Source organism: Vespa mandarinia, chromosome 10 (genome assembly GCF_050613455.1).
Source record: "Vespa mandarinia isolate Hongniang chromosome 10, ASM5061345v1, whole genome shotgun sequence".
Classification (NCBI taxonomy): Eukaryota; Metazoa; Arthropoda; class Insecta; order Hymenoptera; family Vespidae; genus Vespa; species Vespa mandarinia.
The window spans coordinates 1527683-1542500 of record NC_140819.1 but is presented as its reverse complement, the minus strand read 5'-3'; the positions used below and the strand labels follow the sequence as shown (position 1 = coordinate 1542500).

Below are 14818 nucleotides of genomic sequence, written 5' to 3'. Positions count from 1 at the left end.
AATATTTTATAATTTTATCATTGATTTCGTTTTTTCTCTCAACTTTGTTTTAATATAAACGTAAATAGATATTTTTATATCAAATTGGAAAAAAAGGAACAAAAAATTATCAACTATCCAATTCTTTATTTTTAATAAGTTAAATAGCTATCCTGCGTTCAATAATAATAATATATTTACTATTAATAGATACTTAAGTGTTTTGTCTCAAATATGCCACTCATTTTGACTATATTAAAACAAAAGGATATAATTATCAGTTCCATTGGCCTACGATGCGCACAGACAGTAATTGCAGACAGTATTTGTAATCGAACATGATCGATTTTGATAGAAAGACTGTAGGTACTCAAAAGAAGCATATTACATAAGTTTACAAAATAATATCATGATATACAGCTAATTCCTTCTTTACAAATTTTCTATTTATGAAAGAATGATTGGAACGAATCAATTTGTAAAAGCAGGAACTACCTATACGTGTGTTTAAAAAATCATTTATCGATTTTTGTTACTTACTCGACGAAAATTCTCTTACTCTCGTGTTTTCTTTTGTTTTTTGTTTGTTTTTTACTTTCTTTTTCTTTCTAAATCATTAATCATTACAAGTAGCATAAAAAGTAAAGCGAACAAAAGATATGATATAGAATCTCATAATGAGCCTATTACTTTCTGTACATCTAAGATCTCTTATATTTTCCATATTATCTAACTCAATTATAGCTAACTAAAGAAAGAAAATGAAAGAAATATAAAATAATTTTTGTGATTCATGCTATCCAGTCATACCTTTGGGAAGTATCGGTCCATGTACTGCATGTAAAAGCGAAAGAATGTTTATCAGAAAATGAATTAGAAGCTCGTTAGAAGCTCATTAAAAGCGATGCATAAAAGAAAAGATACGTACCTTGTCGAACTCTATTTGGACCGACATTTGGTTCACCTTGTAGTCGTGCAATATCTGTTTGCAGTTGTGGCTCGTACAATCGCGAAGCGTATAAAGCAGATTGTTCTTGACACCGCGCACAACTGCAAGAATGAAAGGAGAACAAAAAAAACGAGCGAAAAGAAAAATAGAAGACAAAAGGAAAAGATAGGAATTATATCTTAGCTTATTCGAAATAAAGGATTTGGAAGGAAAAGTAAAAGTAAAATGAATACGTACCGATGTCTAATTGACTAGCGTTCATTCTCAAGTCTTGCGTTATTCTATTCATAGAACGTAATTCCTCCCTGATTGATTCCAAACCGATCACGATATCGTTCAAATTCGTCAAGGAAACCGCGTGAGAATACTCGGCTAATTGCTCGGTCACTATTCTGCCGCTCGCTTGCAAAATATTGTTCAACGTGATTTCGAGTTCACCGTAATTAGTTTTCAAAACGGTGTTAATTTCACGCTTGGTGGTAGCCAAATAAAGCCTAACATCCTTTAAATTAGTTTTAACATTGCTAGGAAGCTCCTTGGTACCATCTTGCATGTACTCATTTGTTACGAATGCGCAAACAACGCCGAATCTGTAAATTCGTGAAAAAAAAGATCTTCAGATTACGAATATCTATATCGGAAAAGAAAAGAAAAATAAAACAATATGCTTCTTTTAAAAAGTAAGGGGTAACAAAATAAAAAATGAACGAACGAGAACTCACAGAATAATAGTGGCTACCCCAATGAGGATGATGCTAAGCATAATTTTTCTACAATGATCGTGTTTTTTATCGAACGGCTGACTCCTAGCTCCACAATGTCCAGCACATCTGCAGCAGCAAAAAAAAAGACCGATGCAAGGAAGAATGGCTGCGAGGAGGACTCCAATCAAAGCGAGACCGGCTAAACCACCATAATGGGCCACTATTATCTTCCACTGGTGCCAAGGATCCACGAAGACTGGAGTGTTGGATATTACGGTAATCATTCCTACGATACAGGCACTTATATTATTATTTACAGCTTATATTATTATTTAACAAGAATCTTTGCGGATAAATAAATTCGAAATAGTGTTTTGAAAAATTATAAAGTATTCAAAAAATCGTCAATTAAAATGTTTCGATATCTTATATAAAAAATTGTTAAGTATCTTGTAAAATATTTTAGGAGTATTTTAAAGAGAACGCGGAAATGTGGTGGATTAGAGAATAAGAAAGGGATATATGTGTCATCAAAGCACATTTTACATTTGGCATCAAATACTCTGTCTTTTTCCACATCGAGAGGATAAGGAAACGAGGGCACGTTCCTAATGTGGGCCACGGTTGGAAGAGAGGGAAATAAAGAAATAGAGAAAGAGAGGGAAATAGAGAAATAGAGAAAGAGAAAGAGAGAGAGAGAGAGAGAGAGAGAGAGAGAGAGAGAAAATATCGAAATGCAGAAGGGTTGGAAAACAACTGAGACGAAGTCGAGAAATTTATATCCTGGCAGCACTAATTCAGGAAAATAGGTCAACGTTGCTCATTCATTGTAAAGGCGGGACACAGAGGGATTAAACTCAAATTTATTGAAAATTTTTTTCTATAATTTACAAAATGTTGATATAATAGAGACAATAAATATTGATATTAATGAGATGGTAATACCGATAACATTTTAATCGATTTATCGATAATCGTTCGTAATTATTACAGCTTATAATTTATATCGATCGTTTTCTCAATGCTTTCTCAACTATTGCTTTCTTTTTTCCCTTTGAACAACGTAAATAATACATATACAAATAATACATCGACTTCGTGCACGAAATGTTCGACATTTTCGTGCAGACTCTTGATCGATTGTAGTTTTTGCAATTGGCTTAATCGTCGAACCGCGGAACGTGCTCCTTTTGAACAGTGAATACGAGCACTGCCAGAAGAGTTATTCGATTCAAAGCGGAGGCCACTGTCAATCAAGTACTACGAAACGTGGTACAGAGAGCCACGTTTCGAGGGCATTGCTAGTTAACGATAGTGAACGTTAATAGTCAACGAGAAGGAACAGAGAGTAGGTATACGTATAGTCTGACATGGCAATGACTATTACTAGCTGGTGTTTGTATATATATATGTGTGTATGTATTTATAAATAAAATAGGGGAGAGCACTGCATGCAGGAAAATACTCATTGTGAGGTACATCCCAAAAGAGAAAGAGAGAGAGAGAGAAACAGAGAAACAGAGACAGAGACAGAGATAGAGAGAGAGAGAGAGAGAGAGAGAGAGAGAGAGAGAGAGAGAGAGAGAGAGAGAGAGAGAGAGAGAGAGAGAGAGAGAGAGAAACAGAGAAACAGAGACAGAGACAGAGACAGAGATAGAGAGAGAGAGAGAGAGAGAGAGAGAGAGAGAGAGAGAGAAACAGAGAAAGAGAGAAAGAGAGAGAGATGTGAGGGCGGAAGTGTAGGTAGATCACAGTATCTCTATAAAGTAGCTTTTTATGTAGAAAATCATGATTTTAATGTTAGTAATAAATGAGCAATTGAATTTTCAACTAATACATGGGAAGTTCTTGTTTTATAGTGCAATAAATGTTATTCTTTATGCTTCTACTACGCGCACGTGCCGCTTATCTTTGATATCTTATTTAATCTTTTTTATCCTAGATTTATGACAGGGAGTAAATAAAAAAGAAAAAAGAAAAAAAAAAAAGAAAAAAAAAGAAAAAAGAAAAAAGAAAAAAAAATTGATCGAAATTAAAGGAAAATCTTTTTTTAGAAAGATTAATTTGTGTAAATACAGCGAATAAATCGATCGTTCCTATAAATTCGTTTTATTCGTTGATTAATCCCACGATTAAGTTTTCCTTGTTCCGTTTAAATAGCGCAGAAGTGGCTAGGGAGAAAATTTAAGCTCGCTCCGTCATGATTTTCGAGAAACTAGGACATCGCAATTCGATAGGACAGCACGATAAATCTAACCCATTTTGTGAAAAACGACTCGGGAAGATAATGGAGTCTCTCTCTCTTTCTTTCTCTTTTTTTTCCCGTAAAACGAAATAGATCATTTTCATTGAACATTTTCTCTTTAAGCTTCATTATTATTCGCTATTGAACTTAATAAATAAATGCATAGGTTTACACTTATTTAAATATTCATTACGATTAACGATAAAGAATTAATCATTAGTTTTTATCTCGAAAAATAATGATTGCAAAAAGAAACACTACAAATTATTCTTTCTACCAAGTGATTTATCATATGCTTGGCCTTCTATTACAGTTTGCTCGTTCTTTTATTTATGAAATAAAATTATAAGAAACCACCAGGAAGGAAACGTTATTCACGTTGACGTTGTTGCGAGTAGAGCAGGAAATAAATCATTTCTATTTTGGTTAATCTTTAAGTTGCTCCTGGCGTGGTGAACTTTTGGAAAATTCAAAAGCGAGACCAGGAAAGCCGCAATCTCAGGTGGAAGGTAGTGCAAACTGAAATGTTTTTAAATATTAGAAACTCGCAACAATCTAGTTTTATATTCTCCGTGTTTGTAGAGAAATCCTGAAATAAGAAACGAACAGAACATCTGACCGTTCAGTTGGCGTTGATGTTTTAAAATTATAATCCAGTACCATCAGAAAATTCTGACGATTAGTTGTTGCAAGTATGCAACGAGGGTCTCCACCATCGTCGTCGTCGTCGTTTTCATGTGAGAGCTCTCGATCGATTTCTTGAAAGTCATTGACCTCGACGGTTATGCTAATGTTCCTAACCATGGGTTTAGGTCGTGGTCTTTTAACCACTTCCATGGCCACATCTAACGTCATTTCATCTCCTTTCTGACGTTCCTCCTAAATTCTTCCCTCCCTCCCTCCTCCCCGCTTCTCTCTCTATTTATCTTATTCTTATTCTAGTGACTTATTTTTCTTTTCTTTTCTTCAATTCTGTGTTACTAGTGTTATTAATATTATTATCTTTGTTACTATTAATACACATTTTATATTTACTAAGATATAATAAGAATAATAAGAGAGAACTTCTACGAAGAAAACTTCTAGGAAGAGAAAAATAGAATAATCAAAAAAAGATTTAATATTTTCAAATCGATGAATTATTAAGACCATTATTAAGATCGTAGCTCTAGAACGGAAAGCATGAACTCGAAAACAAGTTAGATAATAATAATAATAATAATAATAATAATAATAATAATAATAATAATAATAATAATAATAATAATAATAATAATAATATTAATAATAATAATAATAATAATATTAATAATAATAATAATAATAATCGATTTTGTAAGGTTAAAGGTTAGAAAGCGATCGTCGATGGGATTTAAAATCTGTTCTCGAAGTCACTTTGCCCTATTATCGGAATTTTCCATCCGTACGGTAGCTTCCGCTATTATTATATTAATGAAGAAATCCATTAGCTTTTCGAGACGGCAAATATTGATACATCGACAGATTTGGATTGGGTCTCAATCTGCTTTATTCGACTGTCTTATTATTTTTTTTTTAAATTATTTTGAAAGAAAGAGAGAGAGAGAGAGAGAGAGAGAGAGAGAGAGAGAAAAATTTTATTATTCGGTTACAAAACTGTTGACGTTTAATAGGGATTCTAAATTAAAATAATTAATATTATTGATATTGTCCATCAAAAATGACGCATATATATTTAGGAACGTTTACCGATTATACGTTAAAATTTTTATGAATTTTAATTATGGTCGCTTACGGATCAAATCAATTATTTCCGTAAAAGAATTATCATTTGTTGATCGATTTAAACGAACTTAATCTTTCTCCTTCAAATATCTATTAAAATTTTATATTAAATGAGAGTATCAATACAAACTTTGATATTCAATATTATAAACGCATTTTTTATGACCGTACTCTATCAAAGAACAAATTGTATGTTAAATTGAAGTTATATAAAGAATGTATTTCTAAAAATATCGATTTTTAAAAATACATTCTTTTATACGCGTCGAAAAATAAGGAAAACTCGCTCGTCTTGCTAGAGAATATTCGATGGTCTGGAATCCCCTTTAACTGTCCCTTTCATTCTCTCTCTCTCTCTCTCTCTCTCTCTCTCTCTCTCTATATATATATATATATATATATATATATATATATATATCTTTTGTCCTTCTTACGCTGATGTTACTTCGTCCACTTTCGTCTTTCTATCTCTTTTACTCTCTCACAGTCACACATCTCATTATTTTTGAGAACAAAGTACTTCGCCCTTTTTCCAAGTTAAAAAACACAGAACAGCCAGACTCCGTTCGTCCTCCTGCATTCTTTCACCTCTTTCTTTAATCTTTCTTTTTCTCTTTTCTTTTTCATCATGAAGAAACATTGAGTTTGGGAGCACAAAAGAAGAGAACAGGAGAGTTATGATGAGCTCCTAGTAAAGTCAATGAATGATGGTGTTAATGTAACGAGTTAATTGTATGACGATCCGTTACTCGTAATCTACATTTAAGAGGAGACTTTTTCTACATATATTTACGTATGCAGATATTTACGAACATGCGTGTATCTTGTAAAATTGATATATAAAATAAACGAATTATTTCTACGATAAGGATTGTAAAAATTTTTGAAGCAATGATACCTTTAACGACAGACAAATTTGAAATTCGTCGTAAAGAGATCAACAACTGTGCTATAAGTAATTCAAGTAAAAGCAGCTTATGATAGAGCGTTAGTTTAAAGGTATTCGTAAAGTGTAAAACGATATGTAAGTAACCTTATCGTCTAGATTTATCGCGCTTGTGCGAATATATGCGATACTTGTAGCACTTCCCTGCATTCTCCTGGCTTCCAGGGACGCGTACGATAGAGTCCTCCTTTTATTTTTCTTCTTAGCTCGTATCTCATGTACAACGACGGAAGCTAAAACCTGAACTCTTCGGAGCTATTATAAGATACTTGTGTCTTCTTTTTCATCTTGGACAGTGGATACAACGGAATTATACTGCTCGAAATACGTGACCTGATCTTCTGGTTTGAAAACGATCAAATATCATTCTCTTTTCCTTCCTTGATAATAATAATGATGATAATAATGTTCGATCTATCAGGTCATACGATCATTTTTTCGACAACTATGATGTTGATCAGTAATCATTTATTGTATCAATATTTTCTAATCATATTTCCGACTAGATATTCTCAAAATTTCGTGAACAATCGCAATCCCTTTATTCATCGTAATCAACGATAGAAATTACAACGATAATTGCAACATTTTACTAACTAATAGACAAGAAAAATGTATTGCTATGATACTTCGGTTTTTTAATTTGATTTTATGTAATCGCTATATCATTGCTTCGTATTAAATACGAATAAAATTCAGCTTTCTCCATGGCACGGAACAAGGAATTGGCCGTGGAAAAATCACTGTGCGAGGTCATTCTCGTTGGCTATAATATCGTCATCGTCGTACTTCGGTTCCCCGTCACCGTTTGTCCTTCGTGCTTACATATATAGCCTCTTAGAAAGTCATTACCGCTTCCTACGTGATGATTATCCGCGTTACACTAAGTAATTGTAGCGTTAATTTACGTAACGAGTGAACGAAAATATTTATATATACTTATATTTATATATAGAGGGAAAAATGAAAGAAATTTTTTCTTTTCGCTTTTTTTCCTTTTTTTTTTTATATAGAATACGAATATGATGTATTCATCAAGGTCGAATGAAATCTAACGTTCACTTCCATTTTATTGGCATCTCTCTTATAAAGTTTTTCTCTTATATAAGCAATATTCATTTTTCGCCATGATGAAATCATTCGTGATTCGAGATACCGAATGAATCATAAGACTAACGGCATTCTCGAGAAATCAATGACTTGTTTCAATATCATGGAATTCCTTCTAATGCCAGATTAAAAAGCTGGAAAATAAATGAATGAGAAGAAAGGAAGTGCGAGTTGGGGAATAATACAGCAACGTATCATTCATTTCATTCTTTCGATGCTTCATATGATGAGAGATTATATCGAAATATCGCGATTTACTTGGCAAAGGATGAAAATACTAAATAATACGGCTGATAATAAGTAATGTTTCAATAGAAATTAGAAGGATTTTCATTAAACATTTTTGAAATTTTATAATACATTTTCTTAAATCTACTGAACGGTTTCACGCCATTAAAACGCTTGTGGTCCGGAAATACCATATACGAAGGGCACACAAAAGAACTTCTAACGAGAGAGGTAGCAAAGTCTAGGAATTGACTGTGTGTCGGAATAAAAGTAGTAGAGGCGATAAAAAAGAGAAAGAGAGAAGCAAAATGAAATAAAAGGAGAAAGAAGTGGGTGAGAAAGAGGGAAGGTCGTTACATGTGGTCAGCACTTGAAAACCAGTTGGTAACACGTGTGCCTAGTTTCGTTGCTTTATGCAGAAGCACGAATGCTACTATGATCTTTTTTCTTTTTTCTTCTCTCTCTCTTTCTCTCTCTCTCTCTCTCTCTCCCTCCCCTTCCCTCTTTCTTTTACGGTTGCTCGTTTTCGTTTTATTCGAAATATCTTCTGCGAGGTTAATCAAAAATTACTCTCACGCCTGAATTTTCTGATAAATTCAATATGAATCTGGCTACGTACCGATTATTTTATAAATAAAATCAAATTTATTTCTTCACGCTTAACTTTCGTTTGAATATTAATTAACAATGTACGATATTTTATAATCTGCAAAACGAATGAAATTTTATATTTTACATTTCAAAAGGTAATAAAAATACGTTGGATAATATATTTACATACAGTGCATTTTTTATTTAAGATCGATGATATTTGAGGTATGCACTATTGTTATCACGGGGGATGCTTTAAAAATAGATTGTGTCAGTTAAAGTGTGAAAAATATTGAAGTTACGGTAAAAGTTCAATGATGATATTTAAGGTGTTTAGTAAGTCGCGTTCAATTGTAATGATGGCCATTTTTAGCACGTTGGCAAAGAAGAAAAAGAAGAAAGAAGAGTAAAGAAGAAGAACGTTGACTGATCTAATTGGTACTTTAGTATTAATTGACTCTTCCTGAGTTTCTTTTCGGTGGTTGGCACAAGTCTAAGAAACTTACCATTTTATCGAAGATTTCTTTCTCTCTCTCTGTTTTTCTATTTTCGTTTTTGATCTGATTAAAAATTGATGGCGTAATAATGATATGAACTGAGGTTAGAATATCGTTTAAATTAACCAAAGAAATAATTGGCAACATATGTACAAAATTAAAGATCACTTACTAAAAGAAAAAAAAAAAAAAAAAAAAAAAAAAGAAAAAAAAAAAAAAAAAAAATCTAAAAAATTTGAGATTCTATTTTCCTATTAATTTCATGCCGACTTACAACAGAATATGCTATTGTATTGTAATAATAAATTCACATTTTCAAAAAATCGATCCTATAACAAACATAGTCATTGTGGATGTGAAACGAAGAAGTATATTTGATCTTAGAAAGAGAAAGGAAAGGGAAAAGAATTCTACGAGATGCTTTTCCATGCATTTCCCATATCGAACATATCTCAATATGAAGTTCCCGTCAAGGAAAGAAAAATGTCAGGAAGAATGCAAGATAATATAAGAAAAAAGAACATGTTGATATATATATATATATATATATATATATATATATATATGTATATCTATACGTATATATATGTATATATGTATATATACGTATATACTTGTAAGGGTAGAAAACAAAAGAATTTCGGCTAGAAGGCTTCTGAAGGAAAACGGATCCCGGTCGCATGGCTACGATTACATTTTCCCTCTCTGGTTCAACCCCACCAACCACTTCGACAGTCCTAACTCATTCTCCTCGCTTTTACCCGATCTCTGTGCTTCCCTTAGCCAAGGGCAGAGTGCCAACGGATGATGGTTTAGACTGGTTACTGCACCTGCAGCAAGAATACACAAAGAAGTGAATGCACACGTACACGAAGAGTTTGCGCTCGTTAAAATGGTGTTATCGTTGCTGCAGCAACGCCGACGAAACTGTCCGGGAACACATCAAACTCTACTAATCCTCAGCTACACCATGTCACCCTCTTCAATCTGGTCTTTCTTTCTCAACTTTCTTCTTTCCTCTGCTTCGTTTGCTTTTGCTTCTTTCGTATCGCCTTTCCTTCCAACTTAACCACCCCCGATACTTTTACGTTCGAACAAACTTTCGAACGTCTTAGACCTTACCTAAAAGTGACAGTACCCTAAATCGATGAACTTTTATTGATTCTTCATGTCTCTTTCCTGTTTAGCGAATGTTCCAAGTTACATCGAAATTTCTTGTTTGAATACTTTCAAGTTCGACATCGTCAGATAATTAATATTTTTTTTTCTCAAAATAGACACTGATAAATCGTTCTTTAAATTAACAGTACAAATACGCCGGAAGCATGATACTTAAAATTCTTCACATGCTAAAGAGAGATCTTAAAAGGAATCTCTGCAAAAACAAATGAAGAAAACAGAAGAGGGAATGAGAGAGAGAGAGAGAGAGAGAGAGAGAGAGAGAAAGGTGGTGGCAGGTGTGTAGAATGTTCATCGGAACGTTCGCACGGCTGGTGCATAAATATGCATTATACTATTCTGCAGCCTTAATTGCCGTGTTAAGAACTGACCCGACCTAACCTACACACCGTTACGACGTGTGCGTCGAAAGATAGGGCGAAGTTACGAAGGGGCTTCTTACGACATAAAATTCTTATTTCTTTGTCCATTTCTTCGTTGGCCTGATTCGTATATATCTATTTAATTATTTATATCTTAGAAACAATATTCTATATTTATCCGGAACACTTCGTTCTATCTATTAATCTAAAAGAAGTTGATCTATTTCATAAAGTGTTATCGAATACCTATATGGCCAACTGTTATGTTCTCGAATAACATTGATTTCAATATGCATTGTATTGTATTTATGGAACAACACGACGACGATGACACGTTCGTTCGTTCGATCGGTATGCGGGATTAGCTACAGCGTTTAATTGGACCTGACAAGTGTAAGTGCGACGAATAGAACGTGATTCGCTTGAAGCTATAAAACGAAGAAAATGTCTGACGATTTTCAATCCTCGATTTCTGACCATATAAAAGTGTGTGTGTGTATGTGCATGTATGTATGTGTATAGATAGATACACATATACTCGGAGATAGATAAAACGGAAATGGAAAATGAATTATTGACTTATTTCCGATAAAAAGTCAACGAATGTTGCTCTATCAGTAGCGATATAGAGGATATGTGTAAGTATTTCATCGACTAGTATCACCGAAATTGGCCGCTGAGAATCGATCCGTAGTCACGTGACCACGTACAAGTACAGAGTGCTCCAAATACGATGATTTCTATACATGGTGTTAGCTCGTAAAACAGTAATCTGAGTTCTTTCGAAAAGATTAAATGTACATTTCTATTGATAGAATTCCGACGAAAAAAAAAAAATGACAAATAATGTTGACATCAATGATAAATCAAACTGTGGGCTTTTTCTATTAATAAGTTTGAGAATGATTTTTACATTAGTCATCTGTCATATGGAAATAAAGATCTCTATCTTATCGCACAAACTAAAGAATTCAGATATCTATGTAGATTCTGAATATTCCGATGTTCATTACAGGGATTCAGACATTCTTTTTTCTTCTTTGGTGAATTTTTGTTGCGTCAGCCCCATAATGGATCTCGAGGTGTCTCTTTCGCTTATCTTCATGCTACGACGCGTACGAGCATGCAAAGAGTGTTCCCTTTATTTCCTGTCGTCGCGTGAGCACGTACAGCATACGAAAGATCTACGGGAAGCCGTCATATGCAGCCGGTAACGTTCATCAGAGTTTACAGAAGTTTTACTACGATTTTCGAAAGGAAAGATTATAAAGTGGAAAGAAAAAATTCATTTTACTTGTGAAATATTTAAAAAAAAAAAAAAAAAAAATCGAATCATCTCAGCATCTCCAATGAAGAAGGTAAGCCATTTTACTAATAATCTTTGAAAGCTTAATCTTTTAGAGAAAGAGAGAAGAGAGAAGAGAGAAGAGAGAAGAGAGAAGAGAGAAGAGAGAGAGAGAAAGAGAGAGAGAGAGAGAGAGAAAGAGAGGAGGAGGAAAGAAAGAAAATAAAGAAGAATCACTATTAAGCCTATCTATTTCAATAACCCCAATTTTCAGAACTATTGGCGTTCATACGAAAAAGAGAAAAGGAGACAAAAGGCAGGTGATAAAAAAGAAAGAAAATTTTCAACCGTTATTAATCAAAATGTTTCGAGCTTTAGCTGAGTACGTCTATACAAATATACATACATACGTACTCGTAGTCATCAACTATTTATCCAGCAGAGCAAATATTTGTCTTATCCGTAGATCGTCAAAGGCCGTTAGGAGGGTTAGATGAAAGAGAAGAACACACTTACTAGATGTACGTACGTATGGTTTGCGTAGAACCAAACGTCGCGACCCCTCTAAACTTCGTATGCACCCCTTTCCACTTCTCCTCTTACTATTCATTCGTATTCCTCTATAACGCTTCGTTCGTTTGACCTGCCCCAGGAAAGCCGAGGACTCATCGAGCAAACTTCTTCTTGCTTTTCAGGACGACCCTCTCTAGTTTTCAAACGCCATCGTATATCGTCGCCGCTTAACCGAGTAATTTATTGCGACTATCTTTGTTTACCTCTTCCTATTTCTGTTAAAAATGTTCTTATATACTTCTGTGTACATATCTATATAGTACATGTCTATATAGTCTAGATCGATATTCTCAGTAATCTGTCACAGCACCACAAAATTCTAAAGTTTAAGCAACCCACAGTGAGTCCTGAGAAACTACCTTATCCGATTTACCTTTTCTACCTTTTATTCTCTTTTCTCGCAAAAATCATCTCTTCAAGTGAACGTTCCTCGATGGCATACTTTACGGGCCAATAAAGTCGACAATAAATCGACAAGAAACTTCGTTCGGTACCTACACTTTTGACGAGAAAAGACGAAAAGGAATTGAGAATGGCGTTGCAGGAACATTTCGTTTTATATTTCTTATGCTTTTTTTCTTTTCTTCTTTTTATTGCTACAAAAAAAAAATAAGTTAGGCGATTTTAGTACGTTTCTAAATGTGATTTTTGCGACGATCGAAAAGAACATAAATAATGATAATTCTTTATCTGGAAATTAGATTTTCTTCGAATGTAATTTTACTTCAGTTGTTTAATGATCTGAATCCTTCCTTGATGAGCTCTACTTAAATCGGGATCATGTATTGCAAGCAAGTTATTTCAAAGTTTATTATTTACGAGACTTTCATCGTTTATACGGTCGATGACGATTGCAAGTGAACAATATAATTAGAGCGATGTAGTACAACGAACATCGTCGATACGTTCTGTAAATTTTCGCTCTAGAGACATCGTTTTTATTTACGAACGTATGAATATATATATATATATATATATATATATATATATATATATATATATTACACACGCACACATACATTTAATTATACTGGTTTTATCATCGAACGAAAAAAATCTAATTAAAATTTTTTCACGATATATCGCTGGGATTGCTTTTTTTAGTTCTTTTTTTAATTGTTGGGTTATCATTCCGTCGGAGAGTGGAAGTTTCATTCTTTGAACTTACGAGCGTTCTAATTCCCTTCTTTCGTTATTCTTTACCTTTCCTCTTTCTCTTATATGAGATATTTTCTCGTGGGTGTATAAGAGATAAGCTAGAGATGAAAAAAGGCAACTAATGAAAGATATAGAAGAACGAAACGAACTTGTGTTATAAATTTGAAGAAATATGAGAATAATTTATACATAATTAAATTTTTTGAACAATGACTATTACATAAGTAAAAAGATTAAACAAATTGTAATTCTATCGTTAAAATTAATTTTTTTTAGATTAATGAAAATATTAATTTGCATTTCATACATTTTCATTTGAAAATAGTATAAATTTTTTTAAATCACTTAGAAAGAGTTTTCCTACGACAAAAGAAAAAAAGCTGTTTTCATGGTAGAAAAGAAAAACTTTGTTTTATTGAATTAACCATATGCATATATATCTACATGTGTACGTGCATGTGTGTGTGTGTAAACACTTTGGTAAAAGGTTCCATTTTATAAAGACTATTTCTTTTGCGGGAGAAGCCTTTCTTTTTTATCGAAGAATTTTCACGGTAATTTATCCAAGAGTTGTGGCACAAAAGGAACGCATTTTTGAACGAGTTAAATGCAGTTCGCTTTACAAAAGATGGTTTCGAATCAAATTGAAAGGAGTTCATGGTTGAGAGAGTTTCTATAGTTACGGAATTACAGAGAAAAGTATGTGATGGATATATTCAAAAAAGGAAGAAAAAACAAATAAAATTGGAAATAAAAACTGAATATGTATAGGTAGAATGTATTATTTCGCTTTAAACAAAAAAATAAAAAAAAGAAAAAGAGAAAATGGGGAAGAGAGTGAGAGATAGAAAAATCAAATTATGATTTCTTTCGTGAAAAAAATTAATTGAATAAAAAATGGCGTCCGATATGCCAATCTTCATGCTCTTTCTCTTGCATTGATAATTTGTAAGGAAAGTATGAATTTCAAAGTTTCATATATAAATATTATATGTTATTTTTTTTTGTTTTTTAAATTATTAACAGTAGCAGAAAAATATCTAACTAGAAAAATGCATATTAATTGCATCGCTATTGGGTTCGATGAACAATGGACGCGGAGTAAAAATTTAATTGAAATTTCTCTCGGAAACATCGTTCGCATAGTTATACTTGAAAAATGAGTAATATCGGATACGAGTCCATAGCCGCATCAAACATAGCTAGAACGTCAAACAAATTCATCAAAAAGTTCACCGAAATACGGCA

General features: G+C 33.1%; 1 protein-coding gene across 4 annotated transcripts in view; it reads right to left on the bottom strand.

Moving 5' to 3' along the window:
- The window catches only part of LOC118444802 (prominin-like protein), a 34226-nt gene that overhangs the window by 8287 nt on the left and 11121 nt on the right, over positions 1-14818 (bottom strand). For 3 of the 4 annotated variants that reach the window (XM_035873440.2, XM_035873444.2, XM_035873445.2), the window contains exons 2-5: positions 1651-1918; positions 1166-1518; positions 908-1029; positions 790-813 (exon numbers count right to left, since the gene is read on the bottom strand). In XM_035873440.2, the coding sequence (XP_035729333.1) occupies positions 790-813; positions 908-1029; positions 1166-1518; positions 1651-1918 (767 nt within the window). The remainder of the gene's footprint in view (positions 1-789; positions 814-907; positions 1030-1165; positions 1519-1650; positions 1919-14818) is intronic. The other variant, XM_035873443.2, reaches the window with a different exon arrangement.